The following is a 17,661-nucleotide window of genomic DNA, read 5'->3' on the forward strand; positions in this document are numbered from 1 at the left end:
ATGTAGAACAACCATCATCATTACTGGTAATGTCGGTCTGAGCTTCATCACGGGTGGGTGCAGTTAGCGCTGTTGACCACCAGGTGGCGTCAGATCGCCAATGGGCGTGGTCAGTAGTACTCTTCCGATCACAGACATTTTTGTCATACCTGCTGCTGGGAACCGTAAACCGAGTCTTCTCTACGAAATAAACATATTTCTCACACTAACAACACCTCCTCGGTGATTTGGACAAATAGCGGTAAGTTTTAACGACCACCTGATATATTCAAGACCATTAGAATCGAAGCTCTTCCGTCCTTAGGCGTGACGACGCTGTCGAGCTGCTGCAGATTCTGTAAACGGCTACAAGCTAAAATGCTAACATAACGATAAGTTATTCGTCCTTCAAAAAAACAAAATCGTCGTTTAACTTTCTTGAATAAATATGATTTTTACGAATGGCCAAAGAAGGATCAATAGATCTTTTTCAACAGACGTGATTTAGGGAAGGGAGTTTGGGGGGGTTGGGTATCCAACATGGAGGTTAACGTGAAGGATTAGTGGCGTCGAACACTTTTAGAACCACTATGTTGTTTAGTCAAACTATATTTTTTAATCCTTAAACGTCCTTTGTGTGATAATCTGATAAGGATTAAGGTAAAATAAAATAACGTGAAATACCCCGTTATTTTATTTTTAATATAAAGCCAACGTTCATTTTCATTGACCAGGTTCATTGACGACATTTTATATTTATATATTCTCTATATTAAAACACGTCGGGTGACCCAACATCAGTCACATTTTTTAAAAGTACTGTTTTTGTCAAAATCTAATGTAAGAATAATAATACTTAACAAATATATAGCTTGATAAATGAATGAAGCAACAACGTGCAAAACATATTGAAACAACTGTATTTCTGTGGCACTGAACGGAAGTCATTGTTTAATTGAATCTATTATATATAGATATATATATATATATCTATATATATGTTTGCTTTTACAATTAGTTGATATTGTATTTCTATTGTATGAAAATGGATGTTGACGTGTTTATTTGTTGATCCAAAAATCTCAGTTTTCTAAATATAAGTTTCCATTTTAATAAAATAATCTGCGCAAACACGGAGAGAAATGACAATAGTTCTGCATTACCATGACGACCGTCCCTTCACAAAATAGTCCCTCATAAGTTTGAGTTAAATTTTCTAGTTGAGTAACTTGAGTCACCTGATATTTTTGTTTACAGAAGCAACAATGTTCTACACATGTGGACCCAATGAAGCGATGGTGGTGTCTGGTGAGTCATTTTTTTCATTTTATTTGTAAATTCTTAGTCTGAGAACGAACCTCACTGTGACGCTGGATTTGTGTTACAAAGTCAGTTATTAAGGGAGGTTGTCTGTTCGTAAAAACGGTGAGTGAGTGATTTCCACTTATCCGGTCTTGTGACTGTCAAGATTAGGAAACATTTTGGTTTCAATCAAGTGGATTCACTTCTGTTTGTTGGTGGAAGTTGTTGGATTTCAATTTTTTTTGTTTCCCTATGGATTAGGTAATGCTTAATATTGCGTCTGTTGCCTTTGACATGATTCCTATTTCATGTAGTTTGTTCTCTTAATAAGAAATTATCTGTGGTTTGTTGTCATGAGACGCTGCTGATTGTGGCGATATTGTTTTTATTGGAACACTAAAAAAACAATACATGACCATGTGCATCATAAATCGTATCATATCATCATAAAATAAATCCTACGAAATAACTATTTAGCTGTAAAATAAAATATGAATCGGTTAAAAATGCACCAGTGGTTTTTAGTGGAAGTAAATTGTGCAGTTATTGTTGTTGAGAAGGTTTTGAAATTGTGTTTTTTTTAATGTGAATATGGTTTGTTAAACAGAAATAAAAACAAAAATAACTATCTTTTTTATCTCCTATATGTCCAGCACTATGGCTTTGTGAACATTCTATTAACCATGGGTGGAAGAAAATATGTTTTTATTCATGTATCGTATCAATATTCAACAGCACTTATTAGCACTTATAAACGGCATTTTAACAGTCAAGGCATCTGTTTGTTAACTTTATTTTTTGTTTATCCAAAAAATCATGCAATTGCTTGTATTTCTTCTCTTGTAGAATACAAATATTTGTCTTCTTCATTGTGTGTTTACTATGATATGACAGTTGTTCTACAATTCACTTCCTAAAAAGAAAAAAAAAATCCTCTGTGTCATGTATACATATTGTATTGTGCGACTCTTGCCAATACACACCTCAATACTAACCCATGTATTCTGCTAAATAAAGAACTTGGTTAGATTGAAGCTGTTATTTGACAAACACATACATTTTACCTCATTATTAATCAAATGACTTCTTTTTATAGCTATTAATGTCTCAACATTGTATAGGTTTTCCACAGATTCAGACTCGCAAATGTGATCTTTACCAACTGAACCATCTTTTAGAAATAAATGCGTTCATCTCCATTTTCATTTTTTAATAGGCGCTGTTTACTAATAATAGAAATATCCTTTTGTTTATTATGTCAATCGTCAATCAATTAAATGATGACTCATCATTGTATATTTCTTTCTGTATGTGTGCTGTAAAGTTGAGCAAACAAATGTTCTGGTTACCATGGCAACGCTAACTTCCTCTCGTCCCCTCCAGGCTTTGGCCGTTCACCTCCACTGATGATCGCTGGAGGACGAGTTTTTGTCTTCCCATGTGTTCAGCAGATCCAGAGGTGAGGGTTAAATTTGTTTTTGTGCTTCTAACAAGTGCAACCAAACATGCTGAGGTTCAAACATCTCATCTCTTTTTTCTCTTCTGGTCATGATGCGCTTTAGTTGATGATTCATGTCTCTTTTGTTCGTCATGCTGCCTCCCACCACATCCCTCAGTGAACATTAACTGGAAAGCATGAAACATTAGCTCATAATATTGACTGTTTCTGCAGCCTAATGACACATTCAAATGTTTCGACTCCTGCTTTAAACAAAGACACTAAATAATGCAGTAAAATGATCCAGTTTTAGTCATGTTGTGAAAATGTATAATTCATTTGAAAGAATGATCATTTAAATCAAGTCTTGTATTTATTCCAGAATCACTCTCAACACCCTGACCCTGAACGTGAAGAGCGACAAAGTCTACACTCGCCACGGTGTCCCCATCTCTGTGACCGGCATTGCACAGGTGATGTTAATTTACTTACTTTTCTTTGCAAGTTCACAGAGCAATTAGGATCAATTCTGCTTTTGTTGCTGACCTTTGAACTTCTCTCGGATTAAGGATATGTAACACATGTCTTCTTCATCTATTGTCAAAACACATCTTTGACTGTATTTACTAGAGGATAAAACCTTCTCACAATTCAGTTATTTAATGCTTATGTTAAATCATGTTATTCTGGGTTTGTGTGTTTTGTGCAGCTTGTGTGTACTTCTATACTGGAGTTTAAACCACAAACTATCTCTCTTTCCTTGCAGGTGAAGATTCAGGGTCAGAACAAAGAGATGCTGGCCACCGCCTGCCAGATGTTCATGGGCAAGTCGGAGAGCGAGATCTCCCATATTGCCCTGGAAACGTTGGAGGGCCACCAGAGAGCCATCATCGCTCACCTGACCGTGGAGGTAACAGCTGCTCGCCGCTATTTCTAATGATATTTAACATATTTTGCAAAAATGATTGGCAGCAGAAAAACAACAATAGTAAATAAATAAAGGAAAAATAAGAATGATAAAAAAAATCAAGAAGACATTATAGATTAAAGAGTAGAGTAAATCAACTCCACATTTGTATTATTTGGAATTAGGTAACTGTGTTCCCTTCTTTAACACATTTCTTCAAACCCCTCTGATCCTTAATAACACAGGTTACTTTTTCCAGCGCAAAGCATTAGTTTTTTTTATAGATTTGTTAGTTTATCAATTTGTTTTGCAGAATAAGGAGATTATCCTCCCATCTTTGATGCAGTTTATTTTACTCATGTGACATGATTACTCTTTAATAAATTTGAAAAAATGTTTAACTTCTCTCTTGTTGATTTGAAGAACCTCCTGCATCTGTTTTAAAACCCTTGTTCAATTTTCCTCCCTCTGATAATATTTGTCCATGTGCAGGAAATCTACCAGGACCGCAAGAAGTTCTCCGAGCAGGTCTTCAAGGTGGCCTCTTCAGATCTGGTCAACATGGGCATCGGAGTGGTCAGCTACACGCTGAAGGACGTCCACGACGATCAGGTACTTTGTCTGCGTGAGCCAGACTCGCACTCTGATTATGATCTCCAGTAACTCTGAGTGACTCCAGGCCGACTCTCCAGTGCATTAGTGATCCAGCCAGAGTGCTTCTGTGGCTGCCTTACGTCTGTTAGTCTCTGTGCTCAACCTTTCTTTCGTCTCTTCCTCGTACTCACCAGGACTATCTTCACTCTCTGGGTAAAGCAAGGACAGCTCAGGTCCAGAAGGACGCCCGGATCGGAGAGGCTCAGTACAAGCGTGATGCTGTCATCAGGGTAACTTTAAATGGTCACATGATGCTGATATTAGATCTAGATCTAGAAATATAGAATCTGATGTTTTAATGTATATTTGGCTGATATCACACTTGATTGATCTGAGCTGTTGTCCGTGTTTTCCCCGACGCAGGAGGCTCAGGCCATGCAGGAGAAGGTGTCAGCTCAGTACAAGAATGAGATCCAGATGGCCAAATCTCAGAGAGACTACGAGCTGAAGAAGTCTGTCTACGACGTGGAGGTCAACACGAAGAAGGCCGAGTCTGAAATGGCCTATCAACTGCAGGTGAGCCGTCTTACTCTAGTCCAGAACAATCCTGAAAGATTAAACAACATTCAATGAAATCATTTTATCTTCTTACGAATCTCTTTTTTATCATGGCTCTATTGAAGTTCATCAGTGGTTTCAGAATATTGTGGTTGAATTTAACATTTACAATGTTGAAACTTGAATTTTGTTGAATCCAAGCATATATCTTTGAGTATATAAATGATTTTATATTAAGATTTATTGATTAATTGAAATTAATTAAAATAGTCGACAAAAATTGAATGTTTTCACAATGAATTTGTTTAATTTTATTATTTTAATGATTTTGTTTTGTTTTTTTAAAAGTTTAATATTAATTATTGTAAAAAATCGAAAATAAATCTTCTAAATTCAATGTTTTTTCATTTGTAACCTTTTGTCATTATATGTAATGTAATTATTCCAACATATTTAATTCAAAGTACTGACGTATAGATTGATTTTTTGATCAAACTTTATGTGTAGAAAAAATTTGTATTCATTCGACTTAAAATAATTCAATGCTTAAACAAAACATTTCAATATAAAAACATACATATAAAAACATAAAATTTGATATTCTTATGCCACTGATGTTCTTCTATAACAAGGTGACCTTTGAGGACACGATGCTTCTGAAATATTGATCCTGCAGAGAAGCTTCACAGACGGATAAAATAATTCAATTTAAATACTTTTTATTATTTATTGAAAAATGAAAGAAGGGAAAATATACTGTATATATTGTAAACATGTTGGAATAAAAACATTTTTGTGTGTTTAAATAAACCCAATAATAATAATAATAATAATAAAAAATGGTATCTTCTTCCAAAACCTTGTTTTAAAACCTTTATTTTCCTTCGTCTTGTTTTGTCGCAACAGCCACAGTTGGTAATGTGGCCTGAAGGAAATGTAATTGTCCAGACCAGCTCTGGCAGAAGATTCTTCCTGTGTCATGGCCCTAATCTAATCATGTTCCCCTGCACTGTGTCCGGCAGGTGGCCAAGACCAAGCAGCGCATCGAGGAGGAGAAGATGCAGGTCCAGGTGGTGGAGCGGACGCAGCAGATCTTGCTGCAGGAGCAGGAGATCAGCCGCAAGGAGATGGAGCTGGAGGCTAAAATCAAGAAGCCAGCAGAGGCCGAGAAGTACCGTCTGGAGAAGCTGGCCGAGGCGCAGCGGTGAGAACGTCACCGGCTCACACGCTAACATCAACATGCAGATGTGACGCAGTTTAACATCTTCTCTGTCACAGTCTGCAGCTCATCATGGAGGCTGAAGCTGAGGCCGAGTCCATCAGAGTGAGTCAGATTCTTATCGTTTCCTGGCAAAACAATGTCTCCCCTGCTGGTCCTTGGTGCCAACACGCGTGTGTGTGTGTTACAGATGAAGGGCGAGGCTGAGGCGTTCGCCCTGGAGGCCAAAGGTCGCGCCGAGGCCGAGCAGATGTCCAAGAAAGCTGAAGCCTTCAAGCAGTACGGAGAAGGAGCCATGGTGGACATGCTGCTGGAGAAGCTGCCTCTGGTCAGTATCACTCTCTGTTTGACGTCACGAGTGCTGCCTCGCTTCTTCAGAGCTAGCATGAGTTGATCATGTTCTTGTGCGACTCACAGATGGCCGAGGAGATCAGCAAGCCGCTGTCTGCAGCCCAGAAGATCACCATGGTGTCCAGCGGCGGCTCAGAGGTGGGAGCAGCCAAGCTGGCAGGAGAAGTTTTGGACCTCATGACCAGGGTGCCGGAGGCGGTGGAGAAGCTGACGGGAATCAACATCTCCCAGGTACGACGTGCTAGCTTCTTAGCTCAAATGGTGAACGTCACCAGCTCCCCCCCTGCTGTCGGCGGCTACAGTCTTCACTCAGAAGATTCTTTTAATGCTCTTGTGGGCCGTCCCAGGACCTCCTTCCAGTAGGCTGTACAATATATGTGTCGTATTGTCGAATACTTGACTCTAGCGTTTACAGTCATAACTACTTTGATTTGTTTTGAAATCAAAATAGGTCCAAACGTTGGCTCTAAAAGCCAGTGGATTATAAAGAATGTATACCATAATACAATAATCACAGCACCAGGAGCGCCCCCTGTTCTTCACACCTCTTGTTGCTCCTGCTGACTCTGCTCATGTCGTGGTTCTCCTCAGGTGACTGGACGTCCCATGCGCGTCCATTAAGAAGTGAAGTCCGGATCAGAGCCGCACTTCTGCCTCCATTAACCACTGTTGAGAGCCCATGTGACCCCCCGCCCCCCCTCAGTGAGTGTCTGTCCATCCTTTCTCCTCCGTTGTTTCGCCGTCTTTTCTGCCGCTACTCGACCAACGTTTTCTCAGTATATGCAACTTTGTACTCGGACTGAACTTCATTCCTTCTCAGTCGTCTATCAGGTGTTTCGTGCCTTTGGGTGACTCCATGCTGGACGAGCTTGTGATAGTTAAGTGTGTCGCGCGTGACCCTGCATGTCGGCTAGCGACGGAGTCGAGGCTGACCTCCGACCCGAAGACGTGTTACTGCAAGTGTAAAGAATGACAGAAGGAAGTAGTTGCGTGTCGTCGGCATAGAAGGAAAGTTACTAACCAAATATCTAAACTAGTGCTTGTTGAAAGCTCGCTGCCTCTTTTCAAAGCCATCTGCTCACAGGCTGTTGTTCATCCTCGACAGTCCTGAACACCTCATTACCGCTAAGTGCCTGGTTAAGAGAGACACCGCGAACGGTGTCGCGTGACAGGAAGTAGCTCCATATTTGTAGAAGAACTCCAGACGGCTGTCGGTGGAAGTCTATGACCAGTTTTTATTTTAGACTAACAAATGTGTTGCATGTCGTTCTTTTACGTCCACACCCTGTATAGTCAATGTAGAGTTTTATGAGTGTTATTCAGTATTTCTGTTCTTGAAAATGAAAAATAAAATGAAGTTAGACACTAGGTTTGTTTTCATGGCTTTTTTTCCTCTCCCGCCTGGATCTCCTGGACCACATGGAACATGATTAACCCGATCCTTCACCTCAAAGGTTGAACCAACAGTTGCATTTTACACCCACGTCTAAAATTGTCCATCTTTTAGATATAGTATAGATAATAAGCCTCATATAGTCCTGAACCGCCCTTTGCAGTTGATCATTATCAATAATCAAAAAGATCGAGCAGAAAAAAAAACTTCACAGCTGTTGGATTGAAAGTGTGTAACTTTATTGTATCGTCTACAAAAATAGACCAGAAGAGCATCAAAGTTAGCAAAGCTTCCTACAGAGACGAGAGTCCAAATGTTCCAGAGGTTCATCGGGAAAAATTCACAATTCTTTCTTTAAAAAAATATGTACAGCTTCAAGGTCAAACGAGGACAAACGCGGACTGTCCAGGCATGTGTATAAAAACGAGTTTTTACGACAGTGTATCAGAAATTACGACTTTTTGAAATGTCACCGTTCGAGACTTTGATTTCGTCGAAGAGGGATAAACGTCAACAAAACTGTGAAATCAGGAATTGGACTCGCGGACACAGACATGCGCGGAGGTTCTTAAAGTGCAGGTGATCTTGGAATTCTTTCTGGGTCCTAGTAGGTCCCATCCTCCGCCTCAGGGGGGCAGCAAAGTCTTTAATATTCAAGGAAGCATCAGCTTCATCCCAGCGTTCTTCGTGATTCTGCACTAGAGTGCTCAATGCATCGTTTCACCACTAGGGGTCGTTGGTTGGCTTCACACCTTAAGTTCCATTCGTATAGATAAGAGAAACACTTTTGAAGTCTCTTTGTGAAGACGTCGGGTCAAAGGTGCTCGTCTATCAGGAGCGTTACAATTATCTCACTATGTGGGGGGGGCAGTCATTGATGAGTGACGTTGTCATCATTGATGAGTGTATCTTTCAAACGCACACAAACAATCTGACAATCAGGAGGGTTCTACGAGTCGACGGTTCTAGTACTAGACACCAGTCACAACAGGAAAGTCTCTAAGCAGCGAGTCCCACCACCAAGATCCAGCTCAGACCAGCTCAAGTGTCAGGGTCTGACATGGAAAATAACCGAACCAGCGGCGTCTCAACCCCCCCGAAAATACCAAAAGACCAGGAGCCACATCTTTCCTCCGGAGCGTTTTCTTCACACCATGTTCATGGCGTCCTCCGTGAGGAAGGAGTGGATGTAGCCGAAGGACGGCCGGAGCTTACAGTCTCGGTTCCAGCAACTCAGCATGAGCTCGTACAGACCTTGAGGACACACCGCCGGGCGGTTCAGGTACACCTGAGGAGGGAGGATTGATCACATGATCTGTTTTTTTTTTCATTTTGTGGACTCGTGGCCGCACCTGTCGTCCCTGGTCCCTGAAGAACTCGCCGGCGTTGTCGATGACCTGCTCGTCCGTCAGGTTGGAGTACGGCTGCTCCTGGCAGACACTCAGCATCTCCCACAGAGTGACTCCGAACGCCCACACGTCACTCGCCGTCGTGAACTTGCCCTGAAGTCACATGATTGCTGACGTTACACAAATGTGGGACAACAATGCTGTGTCTCAAATCGCATACTTCTCTTAGTATACTAGAAGTTAGTATGCATCAGGATAGTGTACATACTAACTAGTACGCAAATTCTCCACAGATAGTATGTCTCAAATCAAACACTGCTGCTACACACTAACAGGAAATGACTCGACAGCTTCTTCTTCTACTACTATTTAACGATGGTTGCAACCAGCTGTTGGAACAGTAGCGACACCTGCTGGCAGCACGTTTTTCAAGTTTGGAAGAAGAAATAAAGAAAAATTTGAGAATCGAAATATTCACGAGATATTTAAGCTGGTATCAGCACCGAAGACGTGTCATCCTTCTACTGCTGCTGAAAATACACCTGTATGTATATGAATATATATAAAACGCCCACAAAACTGAGTATGGTTTGATGGACAGGTTACGTCATATATATATATATATATATATATATACTAGTGATCAAGTGATCATATATATATATATATATATATATATATATATATATATGACGTAACTTCCGTTTACAACGTCACTAAGATGGAGCCGTTTAGGGTAGATAGTGTCCATCGAACCATACTCAGTTTTGTGGGCGTTTTAGTGACAATTTAGTGTGCATGGAGCACTAAATTTCGCATACTTAGAATTGAGACGCACTTACGCACTAAAAATACTAACTTTGAGTACGCTAGTATGCGATTTGAGACACAGCATTGATCTGTTGGCTTCACGTGTTCATTAAAATCAACAGTGCCATCTAGTGGAGAGGGGGTGTATTGGCAAAAATCATGTGAATATTGTAGAATTTAAAGACCACCTGACTCTCGACAAATTCGTAACTGCTTTCATTTGTTCGTGTGTGTGCCCGTGCACGTGTGTGGACCAGTGAAGCAGGAGGGATCTTCTCACCATCAGGATACACTCCCAGGCCATCCAGCGGATGGGCAGCACGGCTCTGCCCTGGATCCTGTAATAATCTCCCGCGTACAGATTCCTGCTCATCCCGAAGTCAGCGATCTTGATGTGGCGCTCACCGCTGGGGTCCCCCCCGCTATCTCCCAGCTCGCCGCCCACCAGACAGTTGCGCGTGGCCAGGTCTCGGTGGACGAAGTTGAGCGAGGACAGGAACTTCATCCCGGACGCGATCTGGCTGGCCATGGAGATGAGAGCCGGGTAACTGGGGAGGAAAACGTCCGTCAGTCCTGGGGATCAGAAACCACGGGGTTCACGAAGTCTGGTACCTGACGGTCGGGGAGCTGTGCGGCGGGCTGGTCTTGTCCAGAAGCACCCGCTGGGACAGGTACTGGTTGAGGTCTCCACACTCCATGTACTCGGTCACCATGCAGAGAGGGTCGCTGCTCACGCATACGCCCAGCAGCCGGATGATGTTGGGGTCCTTCAGCCGCGACAGGATTTTCACCTCCTTCAGGAAGTCATTCCTGCAGGGGGCGCCATAGGTTGTTTAAGTAAGTAAGTAACTAACTTTTATTTATATAGCGCTTTTCCAGACCAGGGCACAAAGCGCTTAAACAATCACAAAACTATTTGAATTCTCTTTAAAAAAAAAGAAAATCACCTGGCGTTCTTTGACGCGTCAGGGCGCAGTATCTTCACAGCCACCAGCAGAGGGCGCCCTTTCCTCACGTTGAACGGGAACTCCAGGGTCAGGAGGTCCTGTGGGTTTTCTATCTCACACAGGTGCACCTCCCCGAACTGACCCTCGCCCAGCTTCTCCTTGAACACCAGGAAGTGCCGGGGCAGCTCGGGAAGGGGGGCGGCGTCGGCCCCGGGGCTGGCGGAGGCCAGGGCGGGGACGGCGTAGGTGTTGTTGCCGCTGACCCCCTGCAGGCTCACGATGTCGGCCTCCGCGTAATGGGGGACGCTGGGGGGGAGGGGCGGTGACAGGTTGGGGTACGGCGGTGACCCAGGGTACGGGGGAGGCTCCTCGTGGGCGCACTTCTCCAGCTCGAGCTCCATCGCTGAGGAGAACGAGAGTGACGTCAGAGAATCAAAGAAGAGGTGGAAGAGAAGGAGGAAGAGAAGCCTGTCCATCATCAGCTGACAGAATTTCAACTCAAGTGTAGAGTAAAGATGTCAATCTTCGAGACATTTTAACCCAAACAGCGTGAAAAAACATTAACCCACGTTTATGTCATTTAGGAGTGTTTGAAAACTTTCCAAGTACTATTTTTATAGTAATATTTAATTTTTTAATTTTTTTTTTAATTTCTTTTAATTTTAATTCTTTAATTTTAATTTTTTTATTTTAATTTTTTTATCTTAATTTTTTTATCTTAATTTTTAAATTTTATAGTAATATTCTATTTTTATTACTTGCTGTATTGCTGTGGCTAATTGGAAAAAAACAATTTAACGAAGGAGACCTCCTGAGGGATCAATAAAGTTCTACCTAACCTAACCTACTAATTGAAACCAGTAACTACACCTCAACGAGGTACATTTTGTTAAAAGTATCGTTGTTTGCTTCATTGATATCTGTAACCGAATGGTAAAAAAGCAGATGGAATTAGTTTAGATAAAAAGGATTACAGTGTTTTGTTTGTCATTTCATTCTACTATGTATAAATAAAAACATTTCTAGATAGAACTTATTTACCTATTTTTTCCACCTTCATTTTGCTTTTGCCCTTTTTAACCAAGTATAAATACCACTAAGAACAAGTTCACTTGATCACTATAGTTTGTATCTTTCTTCGTTACTGCGTTCTTGCCATAAAAGGTCGACCTCGTCTTCGAACAACTGACACCGAACTGAGCCCGACAACAGACAGCAGCTGCAGGCGTGTGTTCGACTTCACCGACTCACTCTGACGCGTCGACTTCCTTTCCAAATGTAGTCGCTGCCACAGAAGAGACGCTTCATGACTTCACAGTTGGAGTAAACATGCAGCAACATGTGGTGAGTAACACGACAGTCCACGTCAGTGAGAAGAGACAAACTCATGCACATGTGTCGAGGTGGTCAGTGGCGTCATTCTACAGAACCCTTCGTGTTCGGCCCATAAATATACTGAATTTTTTTGTTATTTTCACTAAAAAAATGTGCATCTTTTTTACATTATTTCCATGTTAGTCATTGTTTAAAAATTATGATTTATGCCAGAGTTTTTACATACCACCCTATACATGTTCTGGCTTTTAACAAGACACTGTTTCTTTAAGTGACATCACTCAAACCCTTGCAGGGGACGAGGTCTCCCTCAGGAGCCTCACAAAATATGATTTATTTGTTGTGAGGTTGGATCCATTACCAAATAAATAAAAGATAAAGTTACATTTTTTTATACTGTGTGGTACGATTATAAAAGACATGGCCTGATGCATACTGTGGTGTCATTTACCACCCCGTAACACTTGATATCTTCGCTGATTTGTAGATTATAATCTGTGTGTGTAGAGCTATAATCAAAAATTAATAATAATAAATAATATTTAAATCAATATTTTCTTTTATAAAAAGATTATTCATCTATTGTATTTCACATAGAGCGGTAAAAAGTGACACCAAACAATAAAAGGAAGGGAATTCTATCAAATCTAATCTTTCCTGTATTTTTTAAACGTATAAAAGTATTTCAGAGCTCAGCAGCTCACGTCTAGCGTCAGTTAAGTCTCCATCGTCTTACCATGAGGCACATTGAGTCTCTTCTCCTGAGCCGGGGAGCTGCCGGCGCCCCCTAGAGGCCTGTTGTCTTTCCTGTGATCTGACAGGAGCAGGTGATGGGCTGGGTTGTTGAGCAGCAAGGCTTGACCACACACACAAACAACCACACACCGGGACCGGGGCGGGATACACGCAGGCAATATAGGTCACACAAACAAAACATGGACACACAAAAAAAATGCAAGGCTCTGTTAGAATTATGCAAAACACGGGGGGGGGGGGGTCTTGGGTTGATGCAGGGAGAACAAAACACAGCAAGATCACATCAAGGCGTGCAATGAAATGATTGTGTTACTATAAACTCACAGGTATGCAGACAACATGCAGACCTCCTGACAACACAACCATGTCTCATCTCTAAATGAGGCTGTGGAGTGACGTGACCCACAAACCACATTTGGAAGCTAAGATGATGCAACTTGTGTAAACTCCACTCATCAAAGTCAGTGCACATGAAAGAGCTCCCCGGCTTGTGTGTGTGTGTGTGTGTGTGCGTGTGCGTGCGTGTGTGTGTCCACATCACAGCACGTTGTGTATCGCCCACATGTCAGCATGTTCTGCATCACCATGCTTCGGAGTTACGTCTCCCACGACCGCATGTCGGTCTGGACTGACGGGGATCTGAGTCGATCGGACGCAGACCGGCTCGACAGGAACACATGTCCGACCAAAACAAAGTGAAGCTGCTTAAAAAATTTGATGGTACGACGATCGGTTTGGCTTCACCGCTTTAACTTTCATCCCTTTCATCCTCTCGCTCCCTCTCTGTGAACTCAGTTGCCCGTTTGTTTCAGAATCATATATTTTTCTTTTTTAATCCCACTGATTATTAGGGATGTGAGAGAACTCTTGACTCGGGTGAATCTGTGTTTTACTGTGCAACGTGTTCAGAATCCTAACATGGATACTTAATAAAGACTCATATTTACATGTTGATGATGCGTTTGTTTCCTCTGTGATGAGACACAAAAGTGACGCGACACCAGTGCTGTGTCTCAAATCGCATACTTCTCTTAGTATACTAGAAGTTAGTATGCATCAGGATAGTGTACATACTAACTAGTAACTAATTCTCCACAGATAGTATGTCTCAAATCAAACACTGCTGCTACACACTAACAGGAAATGACGCGACAGCTTCTTCTTCTACTAATATTTAACGATGGTTTCAACCGGCTGTTCGAACGCTATCGCCACCTGCTGGCAGCACGTTTTGCAAGTTTGGAAGAAGAAATAAAGAAAAAGTATGAGAATCTAAATATTGGCGAGATATTTAAGCTGGTATCAGCACCGAAGAATTGTCATCATCCTTCTACTGCTGCTGAAAATACACCTGTAAGTATATGAATATATACAGTGAAGAAAATAAGTATTTGAACACCCTGCTATTTTGCAAGTTCTCCCACTTAGAAATCATGGAGGGGTCTGAAATTTTCATGGTAGGTGCATGTCCAATGTGTGAGAGATAATCTAAAAAGCTGAGAAACACAGAGTTTCAGCTCCCTCCAAAGATTTTCAATTGGATTTAGGTCTGGAGACTGGCTAGGCCACTCCAGAACCTTGATATGCTTCTTACGAAGCCACTCCTTGGTTTTCCTGGCTGTGTGCTTTGGGTCATTGTCATGTTGGAAGATCCAGCCACGACTCATCTTCAATGATCTGACTGAGGGAAAGAGGTTGTTCCCCAAAATCTCACAATACATGGCTGCAGTCATCCTCTCCTTAATACAGTACAGTCGTCCTGTCCCATGAGCAGAAAAACACCCCCAAAGCATGATGCTACCACCCCCATGCTTCACAGTAGGGATGGTGTTCTTGGGATGGTACGCATCATTCTTCTTCCTCCAAACACGCTTAGTGTAATTATGACCAAAAAGGTCCATTTTGGTCTCATCTGACCACAAAACTTTCTCCCATGACTCCTCTGGATCATCCAAATGGTCATTGGCAAACTTAAGACGGGCCTTAACATGTGCTGGTTTAAGCAGGGGAACCTTCCGTGCCATGCATGATTTCAAACCATGACGTCTTAGTGTATTACCAACAGTGACCATGGAAACGGTGGTCCCAGCTCTTTTCAGGTCATTGACCAAGTCCTGCCATGTAGTTCTGGGCTGATTCCTCACCATTTTTAGCATCATTGAGACCCAACGAGGTGATATCTTGCATGGGGCTCCACTCCGATTGAGATTGACCGTCATGTTTAGCTTCTTCCATTTTCTAATGATTGTTCCAACAGTGGACCTTTATTCACCCAGCTGCTTGGCAATTTCTCCGTAGCCCTTTCCAACCTTGTGGAGTTGTACAATTTTGTCTCTGGTGTCTTTGTACAGCTCTTTGCTCTTAGCCATGCTGAATGTTTGGGTCTTACTGATTGTATGGGGTGGACAGGTGTCTTTATGCAGCTAACAACCTCACACAGGTCCATCTGATTCAGGATAATACAGTGGAGTGGAGGAGGACTTTTAAAGGCGGACTAACAGGTCTTTGAGGGTCAAAATTCTAGCTGATAGACAGGTGTTCAAATACTTATTTTCAGCTGTATCACACGAATAAATTGTTAAAAAATCATAGATTGTGTTTTCTGGATTTTTGGATTTGTGGACATGCACCTACCATGAAAATTTCAGACCCCTCCATGATTTCTAAGTGGGAGAACTTGCAAAATAGCAGGGTGTTCAAATACTTATTTTCTTCACTGTATATACAGTATATATGACGTAACTTCTGTTTAAAATGTCACTAAGATGGAGCCGTTTAGTGTAGATAGTGTCTATTGAACCATACTCAGTTTTGTGGACGTTTTAGTGACAATTTAGTGTGTATGGTGCACTAAATTTCGCATACTAAGAATTGAGACGCACTTACGCACTAAAAATGCTAACTATAACGCTAGTATGCGATTTGAGACACAGCACAGGTGACTTTGCTCCACGTTCATTCTTTCCGGATCGTAAGTGACTTCACTGAACTCACCGGTGCTGTCTCTGTAGTCCCGCGGCCTCAGGAGGGCACTGGGCTCCTGGTACTCGCCCTCGCCCTCGCGCTCCCGCTCGGGGTCGTCGGGGAAGGTGTGTATCCTCTGGTAGCGGCTGGAGTAACTGTGTGTGTTGTTGATGACCACGTTGTCCGTGGGGACGGACAGATGGACGCGCAGCTCGTCGTTGGACAGACTTCCCTGAGCCTGCGGGACCAGAGAGGAAGCGCTCGTCAACATGGACGTCACAATATCGACTGGTTGAGTCGATCATTTTCAATGTTGAAAAATGTTTTACTGAAACGTTGGTTTTCTATTGATTTCATTCAATCATTTATATAATGAAATGTTACATTTGTTTTTTGTTTTTTTAAATAATTTAATACAATTATTCGAAGTTGTATTTTCTGTTTACACACAGCTGTATATTCTATAAATATTCAAATACATTTTCTAGATAAAATATTTATTTTTTCTTAGCGTTTTAAATTAAATATAAAACTGAACTCTTTTGGTATTGACTGGCATTACTTTCCCAAGAAACATTTTTTCTGGTACTTTTATACCAACAATTTTATATTGAATTTAAAACAAATTTAAAAATATTGAATTTGAAAAATCTCCCTTTTTGTTGAATTCAATGATTTACTAAAAACAAATGAAATCTGTCAATATAGAAATTAATACATGGATTTATTAAAAATATATAATTCAGTGCTTAATTTTTGTTTACTATTTAAAATGGAATATTTTATTTAAATCAACCATTCAATAAATTGATGGTATTGATACAGTTGCTTGCAAAAGTATTCACACGCCACAAACATAAATATATCTTAAAATCTGATGTGAAAGACCAGGTTTGTTAAGAGAATATTGGCGAACCTACTGGACCATGAAGTCCAAGGAACACATAATGTGTTAGAATGACCCAGTCAAAGTCCAGACCTAAATCCCATCGAGAATCTGTGGCAAGATCTGAAAACCGTCGTTCACAAACACTCTCCATCTAATCTGACTGAGCTTGAGCTGTTTTGCAAAGAAGAACTGGCAAACATCTCAGTCTCTAGATGTGCAGAGCTGGTGGAGACAAACACCAAAAGACTTGCAGCTGTTATTGCAGCAAAAGGCAGTTCAACAAAGTATTGACTCAGGGGGGCTGAATAGTTATGCACACTGCACTTTTCAGTTTTAGTTTTTTTTTAAATCATGCATAATTTTCTTTGTACTTCACAATTGTGTGCAACTTTGTGTTGGTATTTCACATTAAATTCTAATAAGATATATTTATCTTTGTGGCGTGTAATGTGACAAAAATTGTGGAGAAGTTCTAGGGGTAGAAATACTTTTGCAAGTCACTGTTTACTTCCACTAACTTCCAGCATTGACTTCGTGCGAGTGCTACACACTGTTGTGTTGATAGAGCTTCATGAAGCATCGTCTACATTTCCAGAAGCCACTAGATGCCAGTGTTTTAACTGTTATCTACTTTTTAATGAAACCTGATTCTATTTAAGCTAGAAGTGCCATCTATTGCGCTTGTGAACCTGCTTCATGAAGCTCCATCAGCACAAATTCTATTTCCCCAATTATACTAGTTATTGAGATGAAGGAGCAATAATTGACATTTTTTGCTAAATACTTCTATATTTATTGTATTAAACAATCTGGTCTATTAGTGATGAGCAACTTTACTCAGCTGCGCCTCCTGAGGTAAAATATTTGGCT

The 17,661-nt window shown here is 41.2% G+C and overlaps 2 protein-coding genes across 5 annotated transcripts in view; one reads left to right on the forward strand and one right to left on the reverse strand.

The window, feature by feature from the left end:
• Positions 1-93: 93 nt before the first annotated feature.
• Positions 94-7,716, forward strand: flot1b (flotillin 1b). The gene is made up of 13 exons (XM_087805842.1): positions 94-241; positions 1,237-1,287; positions 2,665-2,740; positions 3,102-3,192; positions 3,486-3,629; positions 4,119-4,238; positions 4,415-4,510; positions 4,644-4,796; positions 5,801-5,982; positions 6,057-6,102; positions 6,188-6,325; positions 6,415-6,579; positions 6,940-7,716. The coding sequence occupies exons 2-13, from the start codon at positions 1,245-1,247 to the stop codon at positions 6,967-6,969; spliced, it is 1,284 nt and encodes a 427-aa protein (XP_087661968.1). The 5' UTR covers positions 94-241; positions 1,237-1,244; the 3' UTR covers positions 6,970-7,716.
• A 242-nt stretch (positions 7,717-7,958) lies between these two features.
• The window catches only part of ddr1 (discoidin domain receptor tyrosine kinase 1), a 54,345-nt gene continuing 44,642 nt past the window's right edge, over positions 7,959-17,661 (reverse strand). For all 4 annotated transcript variants that reach the window (XM_087806592.1, XM_087806595.1, XM_087806593.1 and 1 more), the window contains 7 exons: positions 15,933-16,140; positions 12,919-13,038; positions 10,848-11,250; positions 10,513-10,710; positions 10,181-10,448; positions 9,094-9,243; positions 7,959-9,029 (listed from right to left, as the gene is read on the reverse strand). In XM_087806592.1, the coding sequence (XP_087662718.1) occupies positions 8,889-9,029; positions 9,094-9,243; positions 10,181-10,448; positions 10,513-10,710; positions 10,848-11,250; positions 12,919-13,038; positions 15,933-16,140 (1,488 nt within the window). In that variant the 3' untranslated portion in view covers positions 7,959-8,888. The remainder of the gene's footprint in view (positions 9,030-9,093; positions 9,244-10,180; positions 10,449-10,512; positions 10,711-10,847; positions 11,251-12,918; positions 13,039-15,932; positions 16,141-17,661) is intronic.

Source organism: Callionymus lyra, chromosome 13 (assembly GCF_982586985.1).
Source record: "Callionymus lyra chromosome 13, fCalLyr1.hap1.1, whole genome shotgun sequence".
Classification (NCBI taxonomy): domain Eukaryota; kingdom Metazoa; phylum Chordata; class Actinopteri; order Syngnathiformes; family Callionymidae; genus Callionymus; species Callionymus lyra.